Here is a 22,765-nt window from a genome sequence, read left to right as displayed (position 1 = left end):
GCTGGGTATATCTCAGGACTAAAATCCTCACTTCCCACATACTCTGTATTTTGATCTGTATCTTCTTTATCCATCTCTGCCCCAATGTAGGGGTGGAATGGAGGAAACTAACATTTACACACAAAACCTGATTATCCCATTTACCAAGTCATCAACTGTAAGATAATATTAAAATGCAATGACATGTTTTCCCCATCCTCCAATTTATCAAGTGGCCACCAATGATTACAATATCTTTTCATTTTATCTTTAGTCATTTGATCTCCCCTAAACTTATTCCACTTTTTCAGGATGCCTCCTAGAGAGCTACAGGGAAGAACTGCGGATTAGCGTGTTCCTGTTGTTAGATTTAGTAACATTCGAGTTACCCAAGTCCTCTACCCTAAGGCCCAGACCTTCAATAGTTACATGACTCCACTGGTAAACATACATCATTTGGAAATGGAACAATAATTTAGGGGTTACAGAGGTAGTGCTGGGCTGAAGGTTGGACTGGATGATCCCAAAGGTCTCTTCCAATCTTGATGATTCTGTGATTCCATAGCCATGGGCAATACATTCCTTCGTCTCCCTGTAAAGACACAGCACACAAATATTTTACCACGCGGGCTCTGTGGGAAAGGGGCTTATGTGAGTAAGGTGCGATTACAGCCGACGGGAGGGTATTTTACTGCGCCAAGGACTATGGGTTTGCACAAAGCTCCAGTCAAACCCTAATCTGGCTCTGTCAGCAGCCTGTCGGTGTGTTATCCCCCGGTCCCGACCGGTCCTGCCGCCGTTCCCGCTCCGCCCGCAAGCCCGCTCCCGGCGCCGCCCCCGGGGGCACGCGCCACTGCGGGCTACACGGCGGGCGCTCGTGCCGGGCCGCGCCTCCCGGCGCGCGCCTGGCGCGTCGAGCGCGCGGCGACGCCGGGGCGGGCGGCCATGGCGTGTGCCAGTCTTCCTGCGGGGCTACTTCGCTTCGGGGACCGCTCGGAACGAGCACCCCGCGGCGCCGCCCGCCCCGGCGGCTCGCAACCGCCCTCACAAGGTACTCGAGCGCAGCGGCCGGGCCGGCCGGGCCGGCTGAGGCGGGCCCCGGCCGGCAGGAGCTTCCGGAGCCCGGCCCGGGAGTCTCGGCAGCAGCCTCTGGTTTGGCACGCACGGGGTTGGGCTCTGGCGAAGAGTCTGGAGCACAAGTCCTGTGAGGAGAGACTGAGGGAGCTGGGGGTGTTTAGCCTGGAGAGAAGGACGCCCAGGAGAGACCTTATCACTCTCTACAACTACTTGAAAGGATGTTGTAGCCAGGTGGGAGTCAGTCTCTTCTTCAGGCGATCAGCAACAGGACAAGAGGGTACAGTCTTAAGCTGTGCCAGGGACTGTGTAGGTTGAGCATTAGGAAGAATTTCTTCACAGAAAGGGTGATTAGACATTGTAATGGGCTGCCCTGGGAGGTGGTGGAGTCACCGTCCTTGGAGGTTTTTAAGGAGAGACTGGCGGTGGCACTTAGTGCCATGGCCTAGTTGACATGGTGGTGTTGGTCATAGGTTGGCCTCGATGACCTCAGAGGTCTTTTCCACCCTACTTGATTCTGTGATTCTGTGACCGTGGGATGTGCCACAATGCCACGGGAAAGCAGCTCAGGAAACGTTCCTGCCAAGAGTAGTGAGCAAGTTCCCACTGGCCTTATGTTGTGGCCAGTGAAGGCTGTTTCCATTCTCATTGGCTCTGTGTGTCTGGGAGCTTTGGAAAGGCAAGTGATGCAGCGGGGAGTTGAGAGCTGCAGTGATGGCAGGAACACGGCTGCAGTTGCTTGTTCTTATTCCTGCTGAAGGAAGGTCGGAGTTTGTAACACACACACACAGATGTGTTTAAGGTCTCAGAACGGAACTCTGGACCTCTCTGTGCTGCAGCAGAGCAGGAGGCAGGAGCTCCTAATGTAAACACATGGTGAGTTAATTTTTTTTCTGCTAGGGTAGTTTCTTCATGAAATGACCTCAACAAAACTGAAACAGTCTCTTTCTGGGATGCCACGTATTATTGGCATGGTGATCTGGTTGAAGGTGTCTCTGCTCATTATGGTATGGGAGAGGTCAGACTAGATGATTTTTAAAGGTGCCTTCCAACCCAAATTATTCCGTGGTTCCACGTGAGGAGAAGGAGTTCCTATTTACCTCTGACTCCTGAACTACCATGCGTAACTCACTAGGTAAAGCTCACAAAATTATGAGGTTAATTCATTAGGAAAAAACTACATTTTCATTTTAAACTTCTTATTGCCACCATAAGACTGGTTACACTTACAGTTTTTGTTGGTGCTCTTTGTTTCATATCTTAATGATTAAAAATTTCTGTTGTTTGCTTTCTTTGTTTTTTTACTTGGAAGTTACTAGTGGAAGAGGAGGAGGATGGGGTTCCTCTAGCCAGAGATACAGCAGTGTTATCCAGCCATCTACCTTCAAGTCTGATACATGGGGTGGCAGCAGAGATCATGGAAGAGGATTCTTTGGCTCCTCTGACTTTGGATCATCAGGCGGCAGCAGCAGAAATGCAGACTTCTCACAGAACAGGTTCTCGGCATTAGCGAACAGTCAGAGTGTTGCTGATGGCTCTAAAGATGAAGAGGAGAGACTTCTGTAAGTTATACTTCTGTCTTACTGAAAGCATTTAGAATGAGCAGTTTAAAAGCTTACTAACTTCGTGGAGATAATGCAGAGAACAGTATCATGAGGAGGAAGCTGGGACATGTAGAAAGAACGATAGAGAACACGACTTCATTTGGTTCTCTGGAATGATGCTGGCATGGGAAGGAAGCAATCCGTGTCTGGGACCTGAGCTGGGCAGCTAAACAGCTGTGATACTAGTAAGATGGTATGGTATTTAAGTTGTGAGCAGGAGGATAAAGGAATAAAACAAATATTTCAGTACTTGAAAATAAAGGGTCAGAGCGCCTTTGGGAAAATGAATTATTTGACTTGGTTTTCCAGACAAGACAACAAATTTTTCTACCAACAGCAAAACTATTGAAACCTGGTTTCACACAGACATGTTACAGTCAGTTGAGAGTGACCAGCAGATTCAAGGCGATTACAGGGCATGTGCTAAGAAGCAACAAGCAATGTGATTTCCCAAAGAAAAGAGGTTTTGGAACCACTTTCCATTACTTTTTTTAAGATTTTAACTGTTTAGGGAAACACTTTGTTTTCATGGTAGCAGGTATTGATTTTGACTTTGGACAGAAACCAGGCAATTGTTTCTGGTGGTTTTGTTTTGACCATGTAAATTCACCTTCATCTGTGGTTTTGCTTTGTTTTGTAGAGAATGTGTAGTGAAAGACATGGAAATTTGGGAATCTTCTGGACAATGGATATTTTCATCTTACTCACCAATGAAAGAAAAACCGAATGTCTCAGGTAGGTAATGTTTTTAGTATTGTTGCATATTGCTGCTGTTTAGGATGTTTCTGTGACTTGCCTGCACTGTTGTACCTCTGTGGAACCATTTGCAAGGTGATGATTTGCCTTGTGATACAACAGAAAGGAATATGAGATTAATGCAAATTAATTTTGGATGTTCACACCTCTGAAGTTCTGTAATGGATCTTTTTTGTGTCTCTGACTGTGACTGACTTAGGACAGACAAAGTACCAAGGCCCATTTCTTCATAACTATGGAGGGTGATTGTAAATATGAATGTGTTTTCTTGGAGGTTTTTGAGGTACTCCTGTCCTTGCAGGCTTTTCGGATGTCTCACCAGAAGAACTGCGTCTGGAGTATTATGACAGCAGAGCAAAGAATATGATTGGGAATTATGTAAGTATTTAAACAATAATGGTGTGGACACTCTTTAGGACAGGACTTGTTTTCAAATGGCAACTCTTGACTCATTGAGCTCCCAACTCGAGGAGATTATCAGAATGCCAAAATATTTTTCAATTGCCGTGCACCAAATAGAATGCAAAAATACCTGCTGGACACTCCTTGACTTAATCTTGTCCCTGCTCTTGTGTATTATTTGTAGAAGTTACTGGAATGCTGTCTCAAAAATTTAATATCTCATATGCTATTAGTCAGTTTGATTAATATAGCTGGTTATCTAGTGCTTTAAATAGAAGACTGGGAAACTTTTATTTTCCCTTGTTCTTTTACATGCCTTTATTGCAGGGAACTAATGATGAAAATAGCAGATACTTCTTTTTTAGAAATGTATATATTCCTTTGGAAGTAACACATATGTTTTTATATAAAATATCTCTCAATGTATGTGTATTGTTCCTTCCTCATAGTCCTGTCAATATCAAGGAAGCTAGCAGAGTTTAATGTTGTGCCAAGAAGAAAATTAGGCTATTGGAAATTAGGCTGATGGCAAGTATAAACTAATTTAAGCTACATTTCACTCTTTCTTCTTGTTCTTGGTTCTGTGTTCCAGAAGAAATTGCTGTTGTCACCAGTTTGGCTTCATATGTTTAGATTTACCAGAATTGCATTTTCAGAGACAAGAGATACATAATTTTTTTAAATTTCAATTAAAATAATAAACCAAAATGATTAAACAATATGCTATGCCTGGCTATTAAAAAAATAAACTATGGTCTCACCAAAGTAGTAAATGCAAGTTCACAAAACTCTCAGTGTATAGATGATAACTGTATGATACAGTTTCCTCACAAAATGTTTAAGTACAACATGTCTTTTCCATGTTTCTATTCTTAAACTGGGTCAAAATCTGAATTTTCTGGTCTGTTGTATAAGAGCAGATACCAAGCAACATGATCTTCCAGCATGTGAGTAGACACAAAAGAATTATTGATGTCTGTGTTGTAAGACTCTCTTGAAAAATTAAGGAATTTGTCTACAAAAAGATTATTCATTCCATTCTTAGAGGCATTTGTGACATTAGGTGTTTTACTTTTTTAGGTTTTAAGGAAAATTCAATTAGACCAGGCATTGAATTAGATGTGTTGCTAAACTTAAATATAAATGTAGGAAATTCAAGTTTAAAATTCCCAAAAGGTTATTTGAAGACTTGGCAGTTTCTTGTTTAATACTAAATCACAGTTATCAAGACAGAGATGCTATTTACTGCTGCACTGTTCTGTGCAGTTATCTAATGGAACACGTTAATGTCATCAAAACTGAATATTTCAGGATGATACTATTAAAATGTTCTGAATTACAGTGTTTTGAAAGTGGGGGGGGGGTTCTGAAGATATGGAAAAATCTAAGGCAAATCTTAGGATTTGAGCTTACTGAGTGAGCGCATAAGTAGACAGGCCAGAAATCAAACAGAGATTGAAGAGTTTATTCTCATATATATAAAACTTACATATCTTATGTCATTTGTTTCCTTTTTGTGTCTAATTCAGAAAGAGATAGAACTTGAATTTAAAAAGCCCCAGAATTTTTCCTTTACTATTATCCCTATGTAAAGTACAAAGGTTGGTTTAAGGGCAGTAGTAAGAGAGTTTAAAGGAATTCTTTGCTAAAAACAAAGGTGTCAACTCCTCACCCTGAAGTTTCAAGAAAGCAAAAATCCTGTCGTCTTGGCTTAATGAAGTTTCTTTTTTAATTCTGGATATCTTTTTTCGGTTCAGTTGCCAGATCACTCTTCTTTTGTTTTTAAGTCTTCAGTAATGAAAACATGCTTTTCTTTCCCCCTTTTTAGATAGATGCTGTCCAACAGTTAGCAGCACAATGGAAAAATCGTCTGCTTCAGTTGAAAGCTTTAAATGCATCGACAAAAGCAGCTTTGGTAAGTGTTAGGGAAAGGCAAAATGTTTCTGTCCTGTGCTAATGTTGACTCTTCCAAGACAGAATCAGCAGACTGGACTGGAATTGCCCTCCAGGCTGTTTTAGGATAAATAGAGTGTTTGGGTAATGCCAGAATGAGGAATTGAGAGATAGCTGGGAGACATTTGAAGATAACATTTGAAGATAAAAAAAGTCATTGATTCTGGAAAGGTGACAAACACTTCTGAATCGAGATGTTTTTTCAGAAGCAATTGCTTGAGTTAAAGCTAATAAGCAATAATGGGGGAGACAGAGGAAGTGGCTTTATTTAAGTGGAGTTTCCATGAAGTGCATTAAAGGTTAAGTAGCATGATCCCAGCCCTTGGTCTGTTCGATGCTGAAAGTGGAGAAGCAGGATTTGGGCTTTAGCACAGGAAACTGGATGTGTCAAGGAGAGAGAAGAGAGTGAGTCAAAGCAGTGCCCTAGATAGAGTCACAAAGCACAAGATGAAACAATAAGAGATAGGAACGAGAGCAGCAAGAGGTGATCAAGTCATTGACTGACAGGAAGAAATCTATAGATTTTAACAGATCTGCATTTCCGGAGTGCTTTTCCAGAAAAGAGGGTGTAGAGACTGAAAGCATTTTGTTCATAACTGCAAGAGCATGTGATTGTGATGAAAGTGATCCATGTCAGACTGGGCAGCTCTATTTTTGCCTCAAGTATTTACTGAAAGACAGTTCCCTGTTTTGGAATGTAGTGTTCACTTATGTCTTTGGAATTTTTTCAGCTCTCTGCTTTCAAGAACACGGGCATCCAACCATCGTCTGCCTTTGGACTGGGAGGACAGCAAACATCAAGCTTTGGGCTCTCAAGTAAGTTCCTACCCTAAGAACCAGCAGATACAAACATTTTGTGGAGTTTCTCTGCTGCTGCATTTTTTGAAATGCAGCAGTGGTTTAATATGACTGGGGTACCCATTGTAATATTTTTTATCAATTCTGTACTTGCAGGCTTTCCTGTGAGCAGCAGCAGTACCAGTGCCAGCAGTTTCTCTTTTAAAGCCAGTTCCAGCCTTATCAATTCCTCATCATCTGGAACCAGCCCTGCTGCTGGGGTCTCTTCTGCTGCTGGTAGTGCTCCTGCGTTTGGGGTGACGTCCTCTCACAGCGCACCCCAGCCTGCTGGGTTTGGCAGCCCAGCAGCTCCATCTGCAGCCTCCTTCTCCTTTAAAACAGCTGCAACAGCTGGTGGCTTTGGGACTTCTGGGTTTTCAGGCTTTGGCAGTGCTGCTGCTGTGAACTCTTCCAGCACCACCACTCCGCTCCCAGCCTTCGGAGCCTTTAATGCAGCCACAGCCACTTCTGCCTCACCTTCAAGTGGTGCTTTGTTTGGACAGACGGCCAGTGCCTCTGGACATCACGTCACCTCAGCGTCTGCTGCAGTCACCAGCACCACCGCCTCAGAGAAGTTATTTACACCCAAGAGCGAATTATCAGCTGAAGAGTGGCAACAGTTTGAAGCAAAGGAGTTCACCATTGGAAAGATTCCTCTTAAGCCACCCCCATTAGAACTTTTAAATGTTTATGACCTTTTAAGTTTATTCAGAAGTAACATGTTTTGAAATCAAATCAAAGGCTTCCATTTTGTTACTTTTTGTCTCCTCTCTCAAGTCTCTTCTGCAGGAATAAACCCCCAGTTATAAACATTGGAACACTGTATTTTTGTCATTTCTTGGTTATTTTGGATAGATGTTTTACATCTAAGAAATTAACTGTTGAAACTAAAATGAAATGTTCCCTTCTGTATGCTGTCCTGTGAAATTCTGGTGAAACACTGTATAAAAGGGCTGTGTCAAAAGAAAGAATGTTTCAGTCATGTATTCACAGCCTACTGCTAGAAGGAAACAGATGCACTGCAAGATTGGTTGTTGTTGGAAAGCCTTGTCTTTTGCCTCTTCAAAGGGTCCATGAAGCCTTGGACAGTTGTGTTTGGAGAGAGACGGAGGGCTCCTGTGTGGTCTGTACCATGCCAGATGCTTCTGTCTCCCAGGAGTCATTTCCCTGTGCCAGTTGATGCAATTCAGCTGTTTTGAGTAGTTATGCCTGAGGTCACCATGCCTGTATGAATGTCACACAGCTGGGGGAGGACAGTCCTGAAAGCATTCATCCTGAAGAAAGAGCTTGTGGGTTGCTATTTTGACACCTCTGAGATGAAACTTTGCAAGCAGTTGCAAACCTGCCTTTCTGTGAACCTACGGAATTTTGTTGTCAGGTTCTCAAAACTTGATGGGTGCGCATATTAGCAGTACCTTTTCTGAAGTCATGATATTAAGGTATCCACTTTGTTACTAAGATACTCTAAAAGCAGGAGTCGGGAATCTTCCAGAGGATGTCCTAGACTCAGGGATAGTAAGATCTGGTGTTTTCACAAATGGGCTTTTGAGCATCTGAAAAGATGGCTGAGAGCAGTGTGATATGACTTACCTGGCAAGAGACAAGCTATATATTTGGCTGCAGAAGCAGAGATAAGGATAGGATGGAAAAGAAGGCAATAGTATTGCTCTAGGGGGCTCACCAAACTGCAGAAAATAGGCAACAATTTGTTAGACTGAAGAAATCTGCCCCAATATTTGCACTGCGGTTTTTTTTTCCTGTTCATCCTGTTCTGCTTTTGGTATACTTGATTTCAAAGTAGGTTGCAAGTACAAAGGAGGCTAAATAATATCTTCCTTTTAGCTACAATCCTTTCATTTTTCTTGACTTCTCCTTTTTGCAACTGTTTTGCTGTTTGGTATATGGCTGCTCTCCAGAAAGTCATAATATTGTGGTCTGGCATATAAAAACACATATAGGGTGGCATCAAACTCACAGGTGTCACTTACTGCACCTTGATTTAGAACAGGAAATATGAGGTGACTATCCAAGCAAAGATATGTAACATGTCCTGATTAGCAGAAAATCTTGGTCCGTGAAATAGGCTAGAACACTTAAGCTCCACATGATATTTTCAAGTACTTCCCTTGCTTTGATTTATGAGGATTTATGAGTCACTGACATTCCTGGAGTGTGGTACAAACAACTAATTTGAAGAATGATTTGAAGTTTTTGTTTTCAAGAGATCATGGATTAATCCCCAGACAGTAGCACTTGAGACTGGCTGTATACAGGAGAAAAACCCTCCACTGCCCCAGCTGAGGAAGCAACCCAGCATCTAACAAATGCTCTGCCCTTTTTCCTCCCAGTGATACTAGCAGCACTATCATCTCAAAATGTGATTTAGCAGCTGAGAAGGAAAATAAAAAAAGTGAACCTCAGAGAGCATTACAATTATGTCTTAAGAGTTAAGCATCACTGTAGCCATGTGCTCTGTAGTTTCACAATGTGCAGTGGCAAGTGGCATGGTAGCTTTACACTGAATGAAGGAAGATGGACTGCAAATAACCAACTGACTAGATTTAAGCCTCAGAGGATAAGCTAAGGGCATCAGCAACAATAAATTAACCAGAAGGCTGAAGAAAGAAGAGCTTTCACAAATGTGCCTGGGAGGGAAAGGAATATGAAAACCCTATTAATACAGGAGCACTGAAGGGAGATTGATAACTCTGAAATGGTGGAAATCTGTTTAAAAAATATTTGAAATGAGGGACAGTTGAAAATCAATGAGGATGTAATGTGGTAACTGATAAAAGCAAGTAAGAAAATATTTGTGAAATGTGAGCTTACTGCAGCACAGAGGAAGTCCAGGCAATTTGCTGTACTAGTCAGTAAGGGAATCAGCTAATGGAGTTACTACAGTTCTGGTAAGTGATATCACTTACTCAGGTAAGTGATAGAACACAAGGGATGTGATAGTAGACTGAGGAAATAAGATATATTAGTGAGCAGAAGTACTTTGTTGACAGTTACAAATAATTTGAGGAGATTATAAAGACATCATCTGGCTTTCAGTAAGGCATTTGATACAGACATTTAGGAGGTGTCAGATGTTTATATGACAGTGATTAGGGTTAGCAGTTAATCAGAAACATCTACAAGTGAGTGAACACTTTTTGTTTCTAGTCCACCTCCCGTGTCCTAATGCAGAGAATAGAGAGAAACTGGGCAATAGTGGAGGAAGAAAGCCACAGGTTGTACTTAGACAATTTAAGTAGATGTCTAATTATATTTGACCTAATAGAAGCCAGCAGCTGAAGGAAGAATCTGGACTACAAGTATTTAGAGAGACAGAGCAAACTGTAGAGTTGAAAGGTGCTGAGAGTAAGTGATATATGAAGTCCTGGTGGTTGGGATCAGTAAAAAGTATTTTGAGCTGTAGGAATATCCGACAGCTGCAGTAATGCGCTTAGTTCTGAGCACGCAATTGCCAGAGACCTGCGAGATGACTAGAAGGAGATTCAGAAAGCAAGCAAAGCCATTGGAAATGAGAATTTAGGAGGGAACTTAAGAGCTGAATAAGCTCTGCTTGGTGAAAGCAGAGACTGTGATATGGAACAACTGTTTTATTGAAAGGGTACCCTCTCAGGAAGGAGGAAACAGGACTTTTTGAGGCATTGTAGTAACCAGAATATTGCGCTACTTCACAGAAGTCTTAGACAGGAAGTTTTCCACCTGGGAAAGTCCTTTTCTACCTCTGTTAAGATCTAGCCAAGCCAAAAATAAAACACTAGAATCAAATCCCTACCTGTCAGGATTAACAGTTCATGTTCTCAGAGATGCAGCAGTCAGAAGAAGTAGATCTGATCCCTTCCCTTTGAACCGAAATACACCAACACTTTTGCAGAGAGTGACAGAGAGCAACGCTGAGCATTTGGGGCAGGGAGCTGTGTGTGCCTGTCATCTCTCCTGGAAATGATTTAGGGGGCTGGCCATAAAGCAGGACCCTCTTTCCACTGAATTTAAAGAGGCAGATTAGCTCTCTAATACTGGGAGTGAATATGCCTCCTGGTCTTGAAACTCACACTTGCCTTGAAACTCTCACTTGCAATTGCCTGGCTTTCCTGTTAAGAATAGCTAAGTAAAAAAAAAAACCAACCAGAGAGTTGTTCATAGCAGCTCCGCCTTAGGCAATATGCTTGTTTAATCTGCAATGCTGTTGCAAATTTTCGATTTTGTCTGCAGAATAAAGCTAGGCACCTTCTTACAAGACAGTGGGCTCCTTGGTGGGACTTACCCTCCTGCAAAAGAACAAAAACAGGTCTTAAAATGGAGGGAAGAAGAGCAAGAACAACAAGACAACTGTCAGCAGGCTGATCAGCATTTTTGTTCGGGTACGCAGATTGCTTTGTCTTTCCTTCACAGCCAGTAGGGTTTGTTCTTACCATGTCACATGAGAGACATAAGAAACAAGTGTTATGCCTTTCCTTTTCTAGTAAGCAGATCTGTTATATTGCTAGTTGCATATTAGTCATCAGAGAAGCGATCTGGTATTTCAAAATACCTGTTGTACCTGAATTTCTGTGTTGCTATGGCAGTGGGTTTTTAGCAAACTAAATGCTGTTTAGTCAACATCAAGTAAGGCTTCTGCAAGTCTTCCACAGAGCCTTATCTTTGCAAATCACATGAAATATGCCCGTTGCATATGCCTTACAAGTAATTAGATTAGGTCTAATTATACAAAATAAATCCACCCTTCTGTGTGAATGAAATGAGCAACATTTGCAGGTGTGCATGTAAAACCACGTCACGTCACTTTTAAACGAAGACTAATGAGGTACAGTTTTGATCTCTGATAGCTTTGCTTTTCTGTCTACCCAGTTCTGTTGTTGTTTTTCTCAGTCTCACAAGCATCTGTGCAGCACTGGCTTGTAATGCACTCTGGTTTTAAAGCACTCTTTACAGGCACATGAGATTTTGTTGTTGTAGTTTACCTCTGCAAGTATGGGCTTCTCTTGAAGTATCTGTAATGTTGAAATAGAAGTAAAATAAGATAAGATAAATAAGATAAGAAGTAAGATAAGATAAAATAAGATAAAACCCATGGTTTGTAACCATGGGTTGCATTACAAAAAATAAAAAATAAATTAAAAAAAGAAAAGCCTGGTATCACTTACTGTTTCTGTATGATAAATGGACAATAGATGAGGTGGAGAAGAACCCTCTGTATTCAGTATACATAAACTCTTTGGGCAGAAGAGAGCCTTCAGCATTCTTCCACAGCCTGTGTGTTTGCTCAGAAGCTCCCACAGGGCTGGGGACCAACAGGTCCTTGCAAAGTGAAGCACTAACTCGAACTTCACCCTAGGAGCTTGGCCGAGCATAAAAGAGAGACCCAGCCTGCAGGCAGATCTGCCTGCCTTGAGATAAGGCTGCCTTAAATTTTACTGCAGATCCTCCTGCCTGGAATCTGCTTCAGACATCTCTGTCTCTATCTAACCTACCTTTCTGGAGACTGATGTCTTTGCTCCCTGCCCTGTGTGCCTCCCACTCCCCTCTTTTGCATACAGGGAGTCATGACTCCTTGGCCTCCCCATGCAGGTTTTGCAGATGAAAATGGCCACCAGAAACCCCTCCTCTCCAGAATTCTGTGCCTCTACCTGAAGCCTACATGAGAATTCACATGATGCCACAATATTCATGATTTGACACCTCCAAGCCAGCCCACAAGCAGAGCTGATACATCTCAGGTGCTGATGAAGCTCCAGCATGACCTGTCTTTCCAGCTGATGCTGTTTCAAGGTTCTGTCTCATCAGTGCCCTTTACTCACATGTTCAAACTCCATATCACACGATATTTCTAGCAAAATGAATCCAAGTTAACTTTTAATCATCCTCTATAACCACTGGTCAGTTCCACCTGCCTGTTCTTCCCAGAAGCTGCCTCTGCCTGTGCTTCTGAGGAGGACACCTAGAAACTCAGAGGTACTAAAGCTCCCCCTGTGCTCAACAAGAAACTGCTTCTGGTTTTCTAGACACTTGTCTGAAACATATCAGAAGGTTTCTTTTGTCCTAAAGAACAGTGATACAGTGATGTACCTTCCTATTTGGCATATCCTCTAGTCGCCTACCCTTTCAGTAGGGAGCTACAGGGATGGTCTCTGTCCTGAGCTGTGCACTAGGGGCAGAGGTGGCACCACCATTTTGTCATTCATAGATGTACAACCCTGAAGGAGGTTGTACACCTGAGAAAACACCTCTGGACCTCCACACAGTAGTGACTGTACTTCATCTGCTAACAGCTGCTTAGTTGTCTGTCTGCTAACAACTGGATTAACTTTCTCCTGTTTTTCCCTTCTGAGCATTGCTGTACAGAGGATGAGGAAAAGAGGAGAAAAAAAAAGGCACAAAATACTCACAAGTTTGGTGAAATACCTGACACTGCCAGAGGAAAAAACCTGGACACCCTAACTTTTGCTTATATGCTTGAATCACAAGTCCATCCTTCTTTTCATAGCAAAACTACAGAGCAATGACTATCAAAGAGCACAAACAATGTAAGTCAGTTCTTGCAGAAGGAAATACATCTGGGTGCCGATAATAAGTCCGTACTGAGGTAACCAAGGTATGTTGGACACCTGATGACATATAAGGCTGTCCTATCTGTGCTGAAAAAAAACCCTTTTCTTATGTCTTTATCTACTTCTGTTTGGAAAAATACTGGAAAACATTAAAGAAATTAGTAGAGTGTCTCAATATTAAAGATACTACTGGAGAACAAACAAATAAATGCACATAAGACGCTTCATGATCACAGCTGAAATAAACTGGTTCTGGCAGCAAACTTCTACTTAAGTGGTCACTGGACAGATTCCATCCTTACGACGATCTACTTTGAGAAGACTTATTCTTCCAACAATAACAGAAACAGTCACGAACAGAGGGAGTCCTATAAAGCAACTAAAGAGTACATGAGAACAATATGTGGTGTTTTTTTGTTGTTTTAAAACTGTTGGATTGTGTGTGGCTGTAATTTATAGCTATGTATCCAAAATCATTTACTTAGGAGTCTGTATATATTGCAGTACTTGATGTACAGGAAGAGGAAATAAATTGCATTTTACAGAATTCCCACCTCTGACACTGAGCCTGATGATTCACGCATCCCTGGAGGTCAGCCAAGGGACTCAAAAACCATGAAGCCCCAGTGCACGCTGCGCATCTTACATGCCCTGCTCAGCTCTTACAGACCCCCAGTGTGGACACATCTCTAGAAAAGATGCCCCAGGGCTGTGATGCTGGCTGTTAGCCATCTAAAAATTTCCCTATGTAAGCAGGACTCCCAAATACCAATTTGAGTTTCTGATGTAGTGCACAGGAGTTAGAAAACTGCTGAGGTCCAATGCATGATGTTTCCAGTTTATATTCAAACCACTCAATTTTAACAGGTTTCCTAAAAAAAACCCCATGGTTTTGATTATACTGCCTGATCATCTGTCTGTGATTCCTTCTGCACCAGTCTCCTCTCTGTGGCAAGTAGGTGTCTCCGAGATTTGTGTCCTGGATCACCAAAGTGTTACTCCAATCACACAAAAAAAGAGGTGTAACTATGTTTCTTATTCTCTGCTGCCACACTCTTCCAAGTAACTGTTGTTATTTGTATTGGCCAAACTGGCAGCCACCAGAGATTACCTGCTGGCCCTATGGCTACCACAAGAGCCTGAGTTAATACAAGAGCAATCTTTGCTTACAATTAATGAATTGTATAGATAATAGGCAAGTACTAAGTAGGATTGTGTTTCCCAGGGCACCAAAGCTGGCTCGGTAGAAGACTGGCTGAGCCAAGGCCATACTGTAGAATCACAAGAGCACATGAAAACACTCCAGCAATGCTGGTGCTTGGCTACCTGGCTGATCATTATATGGTCATTAAAAGCTTAGCACAAAGCAGTGATAGTTGATTATGCCTGCTAAATACTGCTGTGGTACTAACACTAAGTGGTTCTATTTGCAAGTCTGTTTTGCCAGTTCTTAATTGCAGTGAAACTTGGGAAGATATAAACATCAAAGGAACCCTTTTAGCTAACCAGATAAGTCTTGTCTTTATTCCTATGACCTTTTAAAATTTCTCACCCTATTCAATTTGAAAGCCTGCTGTAGGCTATTAGAATTTAAATTAATACATGCTTATTTGGAGACTGTAAAGGTAAATGAAAGGTTACATATACTGGTACAAAATTGCTTCCTTTCAATGGTTTGCAGGTACATAAGAAATAGCATTAAATACCCTCCTGGTCTCCCAGATTGTTCTTTATAATCGCCCAGGCTAGTAATTTTTTAACTGAATTTAAAATCTCTGCTTAAAGATTGTGATGTATCTTGAAGATGTATCTGCCTGCTCTCAGTAGTATTTCTGTAAATTATTACTAGCAAAAAACGTGTCCATCACTTTCTCCACAAAACCTTCTGCAAAAGCATTAGAGGACGACTTCTAAAACAACAAGAGAGTTGGGATTAGGAAAGGAACTTAACCAAAAGTCACTAGTGGGAAACAGACCCTTACAGACATTACTATGGCACTTACAGCCATTTAAATGGCCCTAAAGTGAGATGTAGCAAAAGAACCCGTTCAGCAAGAATGCAATGAGTAGGGATAGAGTCTCTTTTAAATTGCCTGCTTTGTCTTAGTCTATATTTGCTCTTATTTAAATAGTAAATAGTTCCCATTTATGTTCCAACCAGAAATAGCTCTTAAGAACCAAAGCCTTTCTTGTGTATCACAGATGCTTGTTTTAAGGAGAAGTCATCTCAAAGCTCTGGATGACTTGGTTGGTCCCCACCCAGCAGGAAATCTTCTTTCTTCTGTTGTAAATAACTGGAAACTTTTTTTTTTTTTTCAATTTAAAAATAGTATCTGTTACAAATATATTCTGTGAGAGAGTTCTGTGTAATCCGAAAACTCATGAAAAGCATTCAAATACTATAGGAATGAAAACTATTAAACTCATTGTAGATCAATAAAAGACAGATTTTGCAAGTCCCTCTGCTTTCAGTACACAGTTGTGATAAGAGTCAGGTTCTGTAATGTGAGCGAAGATTTCCATGAGATTGTATTTTCTGGAGCTTTTAATTTCCATCCCATGAACACACCATGCTGAAGCTTGCTAACAAATGTCACCTGAAGTCCAAAGCTTGTCACTATAGAGCAGGGTAAATATCCTCCCTGGGCTTTTCAGGACACTTAAGTAATGTCCTTAAGCCTTGCTACATTTGACTTCAAAAATTTCATAATGCAGTTTGTTCCTTACTTTTTTATTTAAAGTTGCTGTGGTTCTAAGAGCCTCAGAGACCTGGCAGACGATTCTTAACTAAACACTTTGTGATTTACATACAGTGTTCTGTTTCCACTGAATTTAGATAGCTAGAAACATTTTTAGCTACTTAAACAAAGGAGCAGTCGTCAGTGTCATGTCTATCCCAGGGAGACTGTATTAGCTCTTGGGAAGACCATTCTGGGCTATCCAGAGGGAAGGGGAGCTGCTTTACGATGTTTCGGTGGGCTGCTCACCGAAATAAAATGGCACCTTCAATCACTTTCTTTCAGAATCTTCCCATTTCATATGAATTAAAAAAATAAATCAAAGTTGCCTTCAAATGTTTTCAGTCACTGCAAGCACATCTTTAACAGGGTATTGGAGGTGCTAGGGGGATATACAGGGTCAGAAATACACTGCCATTCCTCAGCGCAATGGGCAGAGCGCTAATGGTGGTCATTGATATCTGCATATACAGTTGCACGATATTTTACATATTGTTATACTTGCAGTGCTCATTTTGCTTAAAGTATTACTAATTCTCCCTTCTCTTGATTTTTCTACCTTACTAGTAGAAAGTAAAGTAAATTATTTACCCAAGGAGTAGAGTACCAAAGTCGCCTTCTTTGTATTCATGTATCTTTTTTGCAGCTGCAGATGATGTTTGGAAAGCCTCACCTCACTGTGCTCTCTGTTTGCACACCTGAGATGGAGAGGATGATGAAGAATGCTGTCTTGCAGACCCTCTGCAAAGCAGCCCAAGACAGTAGTTATGTTTTGAACATTTTTTTTCTGAAAATTCTCTTTCCCTTCTCTCCTGGCCCTGAGCACTTACCATGAAGCTTTCTACAATGCTTTAGTTAGACGAGGAGACAGGCATCGTAAGTCCCTTTTGTGCTGTTAAGACACAACCAAAAATTAAAGCAAATAAACTGATATCACTATTGCAATAGTTCACCTGTGGTTCTTATCAGGTAAAGACATCTACCAGAACCCAGAGCTGAATTTCTTCTGTGGAACTGATGGAAACCATATCCATGCAAAATACTGACCTGAAAAGAGGCTGCTGCTGACAGTGTTCCAGCCCTGTGACATGATGCCTCAGCAATGCTCTCTGCTTGTAGAACCATGGAACCAATTAGCTTGGAAAACACCTTTGAGATCATCAAGACCAGTGTTTAACCCAGCACTGCCAAGCCACTTCTCACTCCGCTGCCAAGCAGCAACACCATCGCATTTTTGCTGATCAGTGACCTCCAGCTGAGTTTTGCTACTCAGAAGATTACTTCTGCCTAAAAATGTAAACATCTTTATGTTCAAAGTAAAAGTATTCGGGCACAGAAGGGGAAGAGAACATTAAGTGTGTATCTGGGTGAAATCCAGTAATTAAGCTGTCAAAATAGGTAAACAGTTTAATCGTTTGCTCCCAGTTTTAGACTTTTGAATTTCATCCCAGACAAAAAAACAGCATGGCAAGGTAAAGAAGATCTGACTTCCCATTATATTCTAAATAAAACAAAAATAGCTGTTTGGGCTATAAACTACATTTCCTTACTTTCATCAATGTCTTGACTAAACTCCTCAATTTGAATAAAGTTCAAGTACATGGACATTTATTAGCAATTAATCTGCCCTCAGCACCCATATATTGTAGTTTTTATTTGTTATCAGAATATCCATGGAAATTCTACTGTTAAGAAAATTGCTCACTGAAGAATTATTTGCAGCTTGGGTTTCCTTGGCCTCTATGTCTTAGCAAATACTGACTTTTATTATGTTTTTATTTTTCATTCTACAACACACCATTCAATAACCAGTTTTGTATTCAAAAGTTATTTTGTATTTTGTAAGAACAGAAGAACTAGATTTTCTGAAATGTAGCAAACAATTGGGAACTAAAAGATCAAATTATATCTATTTTCATTTCATCATTTTGTTCTTATTTTATAAAAACATATTATTTTGCCTTAATTCGAACACCACTCACCACAACTGCAGGATGAAAAAGCAGTGTAAATTTATAGAGGTTTAAATGTAAAATCTGTTTTTCTCCTCTTCACTTACACTTCTCATTTATTTACTTTTTCTGCAGGACTATTCCCTTTTTTACACTTTGATGTCAGATACTTACAGTACAGGATTAAATTCAGACTGTTCAGATCGGATATAATATTCCTTACTGAGAAGAATGTCAACTACCACACATTGGATCTAAATTTTTTTTAATAACTGTTCGACTTCTTTCCATGTACAGCAGAACTGAACCTTTTGCAGTCTGAATCATTTGCAGTGAAACCTCTTATATTAGGCATGAAAGAGCTTTCTCTTCCTCCCAGGCCACTGGGTACAGTAGTGCTCTGATAAACCAGCTGCAATTAAGCAGTGTGGCTGAGGGAATATTTGTTAAGCTATTTTGCTCTTTTAGGGGAGACAGTTTAAATTATAGATGTAAGAAGCAAATATTTCTATTACATGATGCACACACATTTTCTGTAATGATTCTTATTATGTTATATAGTATTTCTCGTGCAGAGCTCATAAATCTGGTGATCAGTGCTAGACACACGCTAGACAGATTTTACCCTCAGTATTTCACTTAAGCCCAGGATTGCAAGTAGGTTGCTGTATTAAATCAATTTTTTGGTTCTCACACAGTAAAGCTGTGTTAGATTTCCCAGTATTGGCAAAGAAAGCTGAAATAAAATAACCATATTCCTGTGTAGATTTAGAACAGAATCAGTGCAAATTTACTGCTCCTATCATATAAATAGAGGATATTGGTATTTAAGATGAATTCAGAAGACTAACTCTTATATATTTAATGTATTTCCTTGCCCACATGTGATCAGAACTGTTAAAGATTATTATGTAATGCCTCTGGGATAAGAACATTAAAAATATACTTTTGTCCCAGTGAAACAGCAGTTCCTGTTGAAGTTTCCACAAGCAGGAGTCCCTGCAGCCATGGGCCAGGGCAGTAACCCTGCCAAAATGCTGATTTGGGGGCTGCACAGCTGCATTACCAGCTTCAGTGTCCTCCTCTGCCCTGCCAGTGCTGTATCGTGACATCAGGGCCTGATCCTGCCACCTGTTACTCTGCAGCAGCCAAAGATGAGTCGATGTGGTGATGGATGTGTGGGAATGGGCGAGTTACAGCACAGCCAGAGTGTTCCTCCAGTGCCTCACTTGTTAACCCACAGCCCCAGAAAGCCATGACCAGTCTGTGCAAGTGGCAGCAGGCAAACTTGGAAAAACCCAACCCAAACCAAACCCCATATGACCTTTGTCCTTCTTTTTCCCTCTAGGCCTTCAAATGAGTCTTCCTCAATGCTGTCAGCCACAGAAGGTGGATCCAGATGGATTTAAATCCTAGGGTGACACCAACGTACCACTAGGAGCACAATAGCTCCACTAGCCCAGATTTTGCCTTCCTTTTATGCCATAAATGTTACTGTCTGAATTGGGCTTCTAAATAGAAAGCTGGTTGCTATCTTTTTTCTCCTGTCTCTATTGCCTGTATATTCATTGCTGGGCCCAACCTCTGTGGAAGAGACCACTCTCTGAATTACTGCCATGAGTCAGTGGGAATACAGTGCAAAAATGCAGCGTTTTGCCCACTTTTTTGATGTTAACACATTAGAGAGTATGTTATGCTGAAGTTCAGCTGCCAGCTTTTTCATTAATTCTGAGTCCTATTTCAGGGAAATGTGGAGGTTAATTTTAAGCAGTCAAGGCAATTTCACTGGACCAGAAAACAACTGAGCTTGTGTGGTGAACTCTTAACCGTAGCCCATAATAAGTGAAACATAGCATATACAGGGTAATAAGGTACAATTGAGTACATTCAGTTTACCTTGTTTCTTAGAAAAGTTTTAAAGGAGCTTTACCTGTGAGACTACTTCTCCTTCGGTGTCCTCTCACCGAAGTAACTACATAGCAGATGTTCAGATGTTCTTCTTAACTATATTCACTTTGACAGGTCACCTTTTTGTTTGAGGTTTACTGATTTTATTGTTTCTGGATCGCTTTTTTTGAAGAACTTTTTCTTCTTTTCCTAGCCAAAATATCGACGAATATCTTTAGATATCTTTAGAGAAAAGAACTTTTCAGCAAAAATTTGATTGCTCTCTTGAGCTGAATGATACCAAAATCTATCTTTAATACCTCTGGGCAACAGGGAGGCCCAAATTGATTTCATTATAATATGATGCAAAATATGGGTCTCATGCCGCAATAATCATGTACCTTCACAGCATTATCTGCTCTTCTGATTGGAAGAGGTCTGTGTCTTGATGAATCATGGTGACTCTAAACCACATCATTAACAATTCATTAAATCAGTATGAGAAAAGTAGTAGAGTAAAACCAATGTTCAGATTGTAATTTAACTGTGGCAGCTGTAACACTGAAAGTGGGTCGGCTGAGTTGCACATGGAGCAAGCCAGAAGCTTACAGAGGCTTTGGAAGACTGGGGGCTACCACCACAGAGCACTGGGATTATCAGGATAGCTACATCTCCTCCTTCACTATCATAGTTAAAGAAACCCCAACCAGCCTACCTAGAAATACTGAACAAACTTGCTTTTTTACACACCTTTAAAAAAAAAGTGTGTGGTGCAATCTGAGGGTCAGTATCTGTTCTCGTGCTTTGTCCTCAGCTGCTGGTCATCTGCACGAATTAACACTTCCATGAGCAAGGAAGCCAAGTCCACCTGTGCAGGATGAGTGGACTGGGGCACTCTGTGGGTTTGAATCTCAAGGCTGAGCTCTTGTGGGAATTTGCTGATGTCGAATTCTGCAGATGTTTTCTTGGATTCCCCTATCTTCCCCATGAGTTACTTTCATGAAGCATTTTAGGGCACTGTCACACACATGGCTATGACTAAGCAGGGAGTTTAGCATTTGTAGGGAGGGACCAGTGAGAGACTCCCCTAAAAAAGCAGAGAGCTGGCATGTTCATTCGAGCCTTCCCTTAAGAGGAAGTCAAGCCAAAAATAACTTGTATCACAAAAAAATCTAAACCTCTCCTGGTGCCACTTAAGCCCATTTCTTCTTATCCAGTTGGTTGTTACCTGGAAGAAGAGACTGATCCTCATCTCACTACAACCTCCTTTCAAGTAGTTGTAGAGAGTGATAAAGTCACCCCTGGGCCTCCTTTTCTCCGGGCTAAACAACCCCAGCTTCCTCAGACATGCTGTGGTCATTCTGTGTTCCTGTACTGTCACCAAATGCCAAGTTTGGAAAAGATCTTTAGCTTGCAAAGAATTTTAGATTGGATATTAGGAAAAAATTCTACACAGAAAAGGTTGTCAAGCATTGGAACAGGCTGCCTAGGGAAGTGATCAAGTCACCATTCCGGGAGAAATTTAAAAGACATGTAGATGTGGCATTTGGGGACATGGTGGACTTGGTAGTGCTGAGTTAATGGTTGGACTCAATGATTTTACAGGTCTATTCCAAACTAAAAACTCTATGATTCTGTGACCAATTCCAACACAGGAATTTGGAGAAATGTATGACTGCAAGGAAATACCTTCCCATAAAAAATGGTAAAATGCACAGCTTTAGCTACTACAAAAGCAAAAAATAAAGGTACTAGAATTACTAAAAGCCTCTTTGATCAGTAGCAAGGGTTAATGCATTTTTTGGTGATAAACTGAGACTGATGATACCAGAAACTGATCAGGAGGGGTTTTTTCCGGTACAACAAGAACTGCAGACTGCTGAGGCAGCTTTGTTTACATGTTCAGTTCAGTCAGCTGATGGCCATTGTCCCATGTGAAGTGAGACACAGATGATTTCTTCCCAGAAAGGGAGTTTGTCCAGCCTTAAGCAGAGTTCCCTTGAAAGAACACTGGTAATGGCAGACAGCATTTACCTAAACATACCTGGTTGCCAAAACAAGATTGTCTCATTTTCCTTTGCTATCTTGGCTAAAAGCCAAGTTCATTATCAAATCCCTTCTTTTTTTTCCTCTCTCTTCTTCTTTTTTTCCTTTCCATTTTTTTTCTTTTTTTTTTTTAAGTTCTAGTGAGCAGTGATTAACAATTCCTGTATTCATGTTGCATTGATGGCAGTGTGATAGCAGTGTGAGCATACCAGCTCTGTCAGTCTGGACATGCAGGTACATATGCTGTGTTCACACCCTGTCATCTGACAGGCCTTCAGGTAGCAGAGATGTGTATCTCCTCAATGAGATTTAATAACTGAGGCACTAAAGCTGTGAGATACCAAGTACTTCCTGCCCACGCACTTCTTTGTCAGATGAAGCCCTAAATCTCCCTGAATGTGTGTTTCTTTGCTAGGAGAATGTTTAGGGTATATTTTAAAGCTTTTCTCCTTTGTAGTTGCACAATTCAATTCAGTTGTTTAAATTGCAAAGCTGTTTCTCAGAGACCAAGAATAATAATGCAAAAAGTATAAGGTTAATTTAAGATCTGGCGATGTTCCACCAGTTTCAAACAACTTTTCAGTGTTTCAGATAGGCTCATTTTCAGACACAGTCAGTTATGGCAGGGACATTTGGAGAAGTCAGTTCAGTTTGCAAGTGGTCTCTTCAGCCTTCACTTATCATACTTTTCCTTGGATTTTTGTTCTTATTTTCACTTCTTTTACACCTCTGTTCCTCCTAGCTCTTTCTTCTCTTCTTATATGGTTTCCTCCTCTCCTCTTTTCTTATAAATGTTGTTGGCTGCAGCCACAGCACAAGCAGACCCAAACATTTTCTACCTCAGCCCTGCAGGAATGTGTAGTCTAAGGCCCAAGAGCTGAGTAGGGAGAACATGAAGGACTGCAGCATCACAGTAAAGCCACCTTTTAATTATTATCCCAGCCCTGGTGGCTTTGGATTTTTCTAACCACAGGCCT

At 41.1% G+C, this 22,765-nt stretch overlaps 1 protein-coding gene across 1 annotated transcript; it reads left to right on the top strand.

Moving 5' to 3' along the window:
- The first annotated feature begins 924 nt into the window (after positions 1-924).
- LOC103754593 (nucleoporin-like protein 2) lies at positions 925-7,498 on the top strand. The gene is made up of 7 exons (XM_018075853.2): positions 925-1,030; positions 2,366-2,615; positions 3,298-3,392; positions 3,715-3,791; positions 5,644-5,730; positions 6,500-6,584; positions 6,723-7,498. Exons 1-7 carry the CDS (start codon positions 925-927, stop codon positions 7,331-7,333), a joined length of 1,311 nt encoding a protein of 436 aa, XP_017931342.2. The 3' UTR covers positions 7,334-7,498.
- The last annotated feature ends 15,267 nt before the right edge of the window (positions 7,499-22,765 follow it).

The sequence above is a fragment of the Manacus vitellinus genome, unplaced genomic scaffold, assembly GCF_001715985.3.
Source record: "Manacus vitellinus isolate BGI_N305 unplaced genomic scaffold, ASM171598v3 scaffold_3_pilon, whole genome shotgun sequence".
Classification (NCBI taxonomy): Eukaryota; Metazoa; Chordata; class Aves; order Passeriformes; family Pipridae; genus Manacus; species Manacus vitellinus.
The sequence above is the reverse complement of the archived record's forward strand: the minus strand, read 5'-3'. Positions and strand labels throughout refer to the sequence as shown.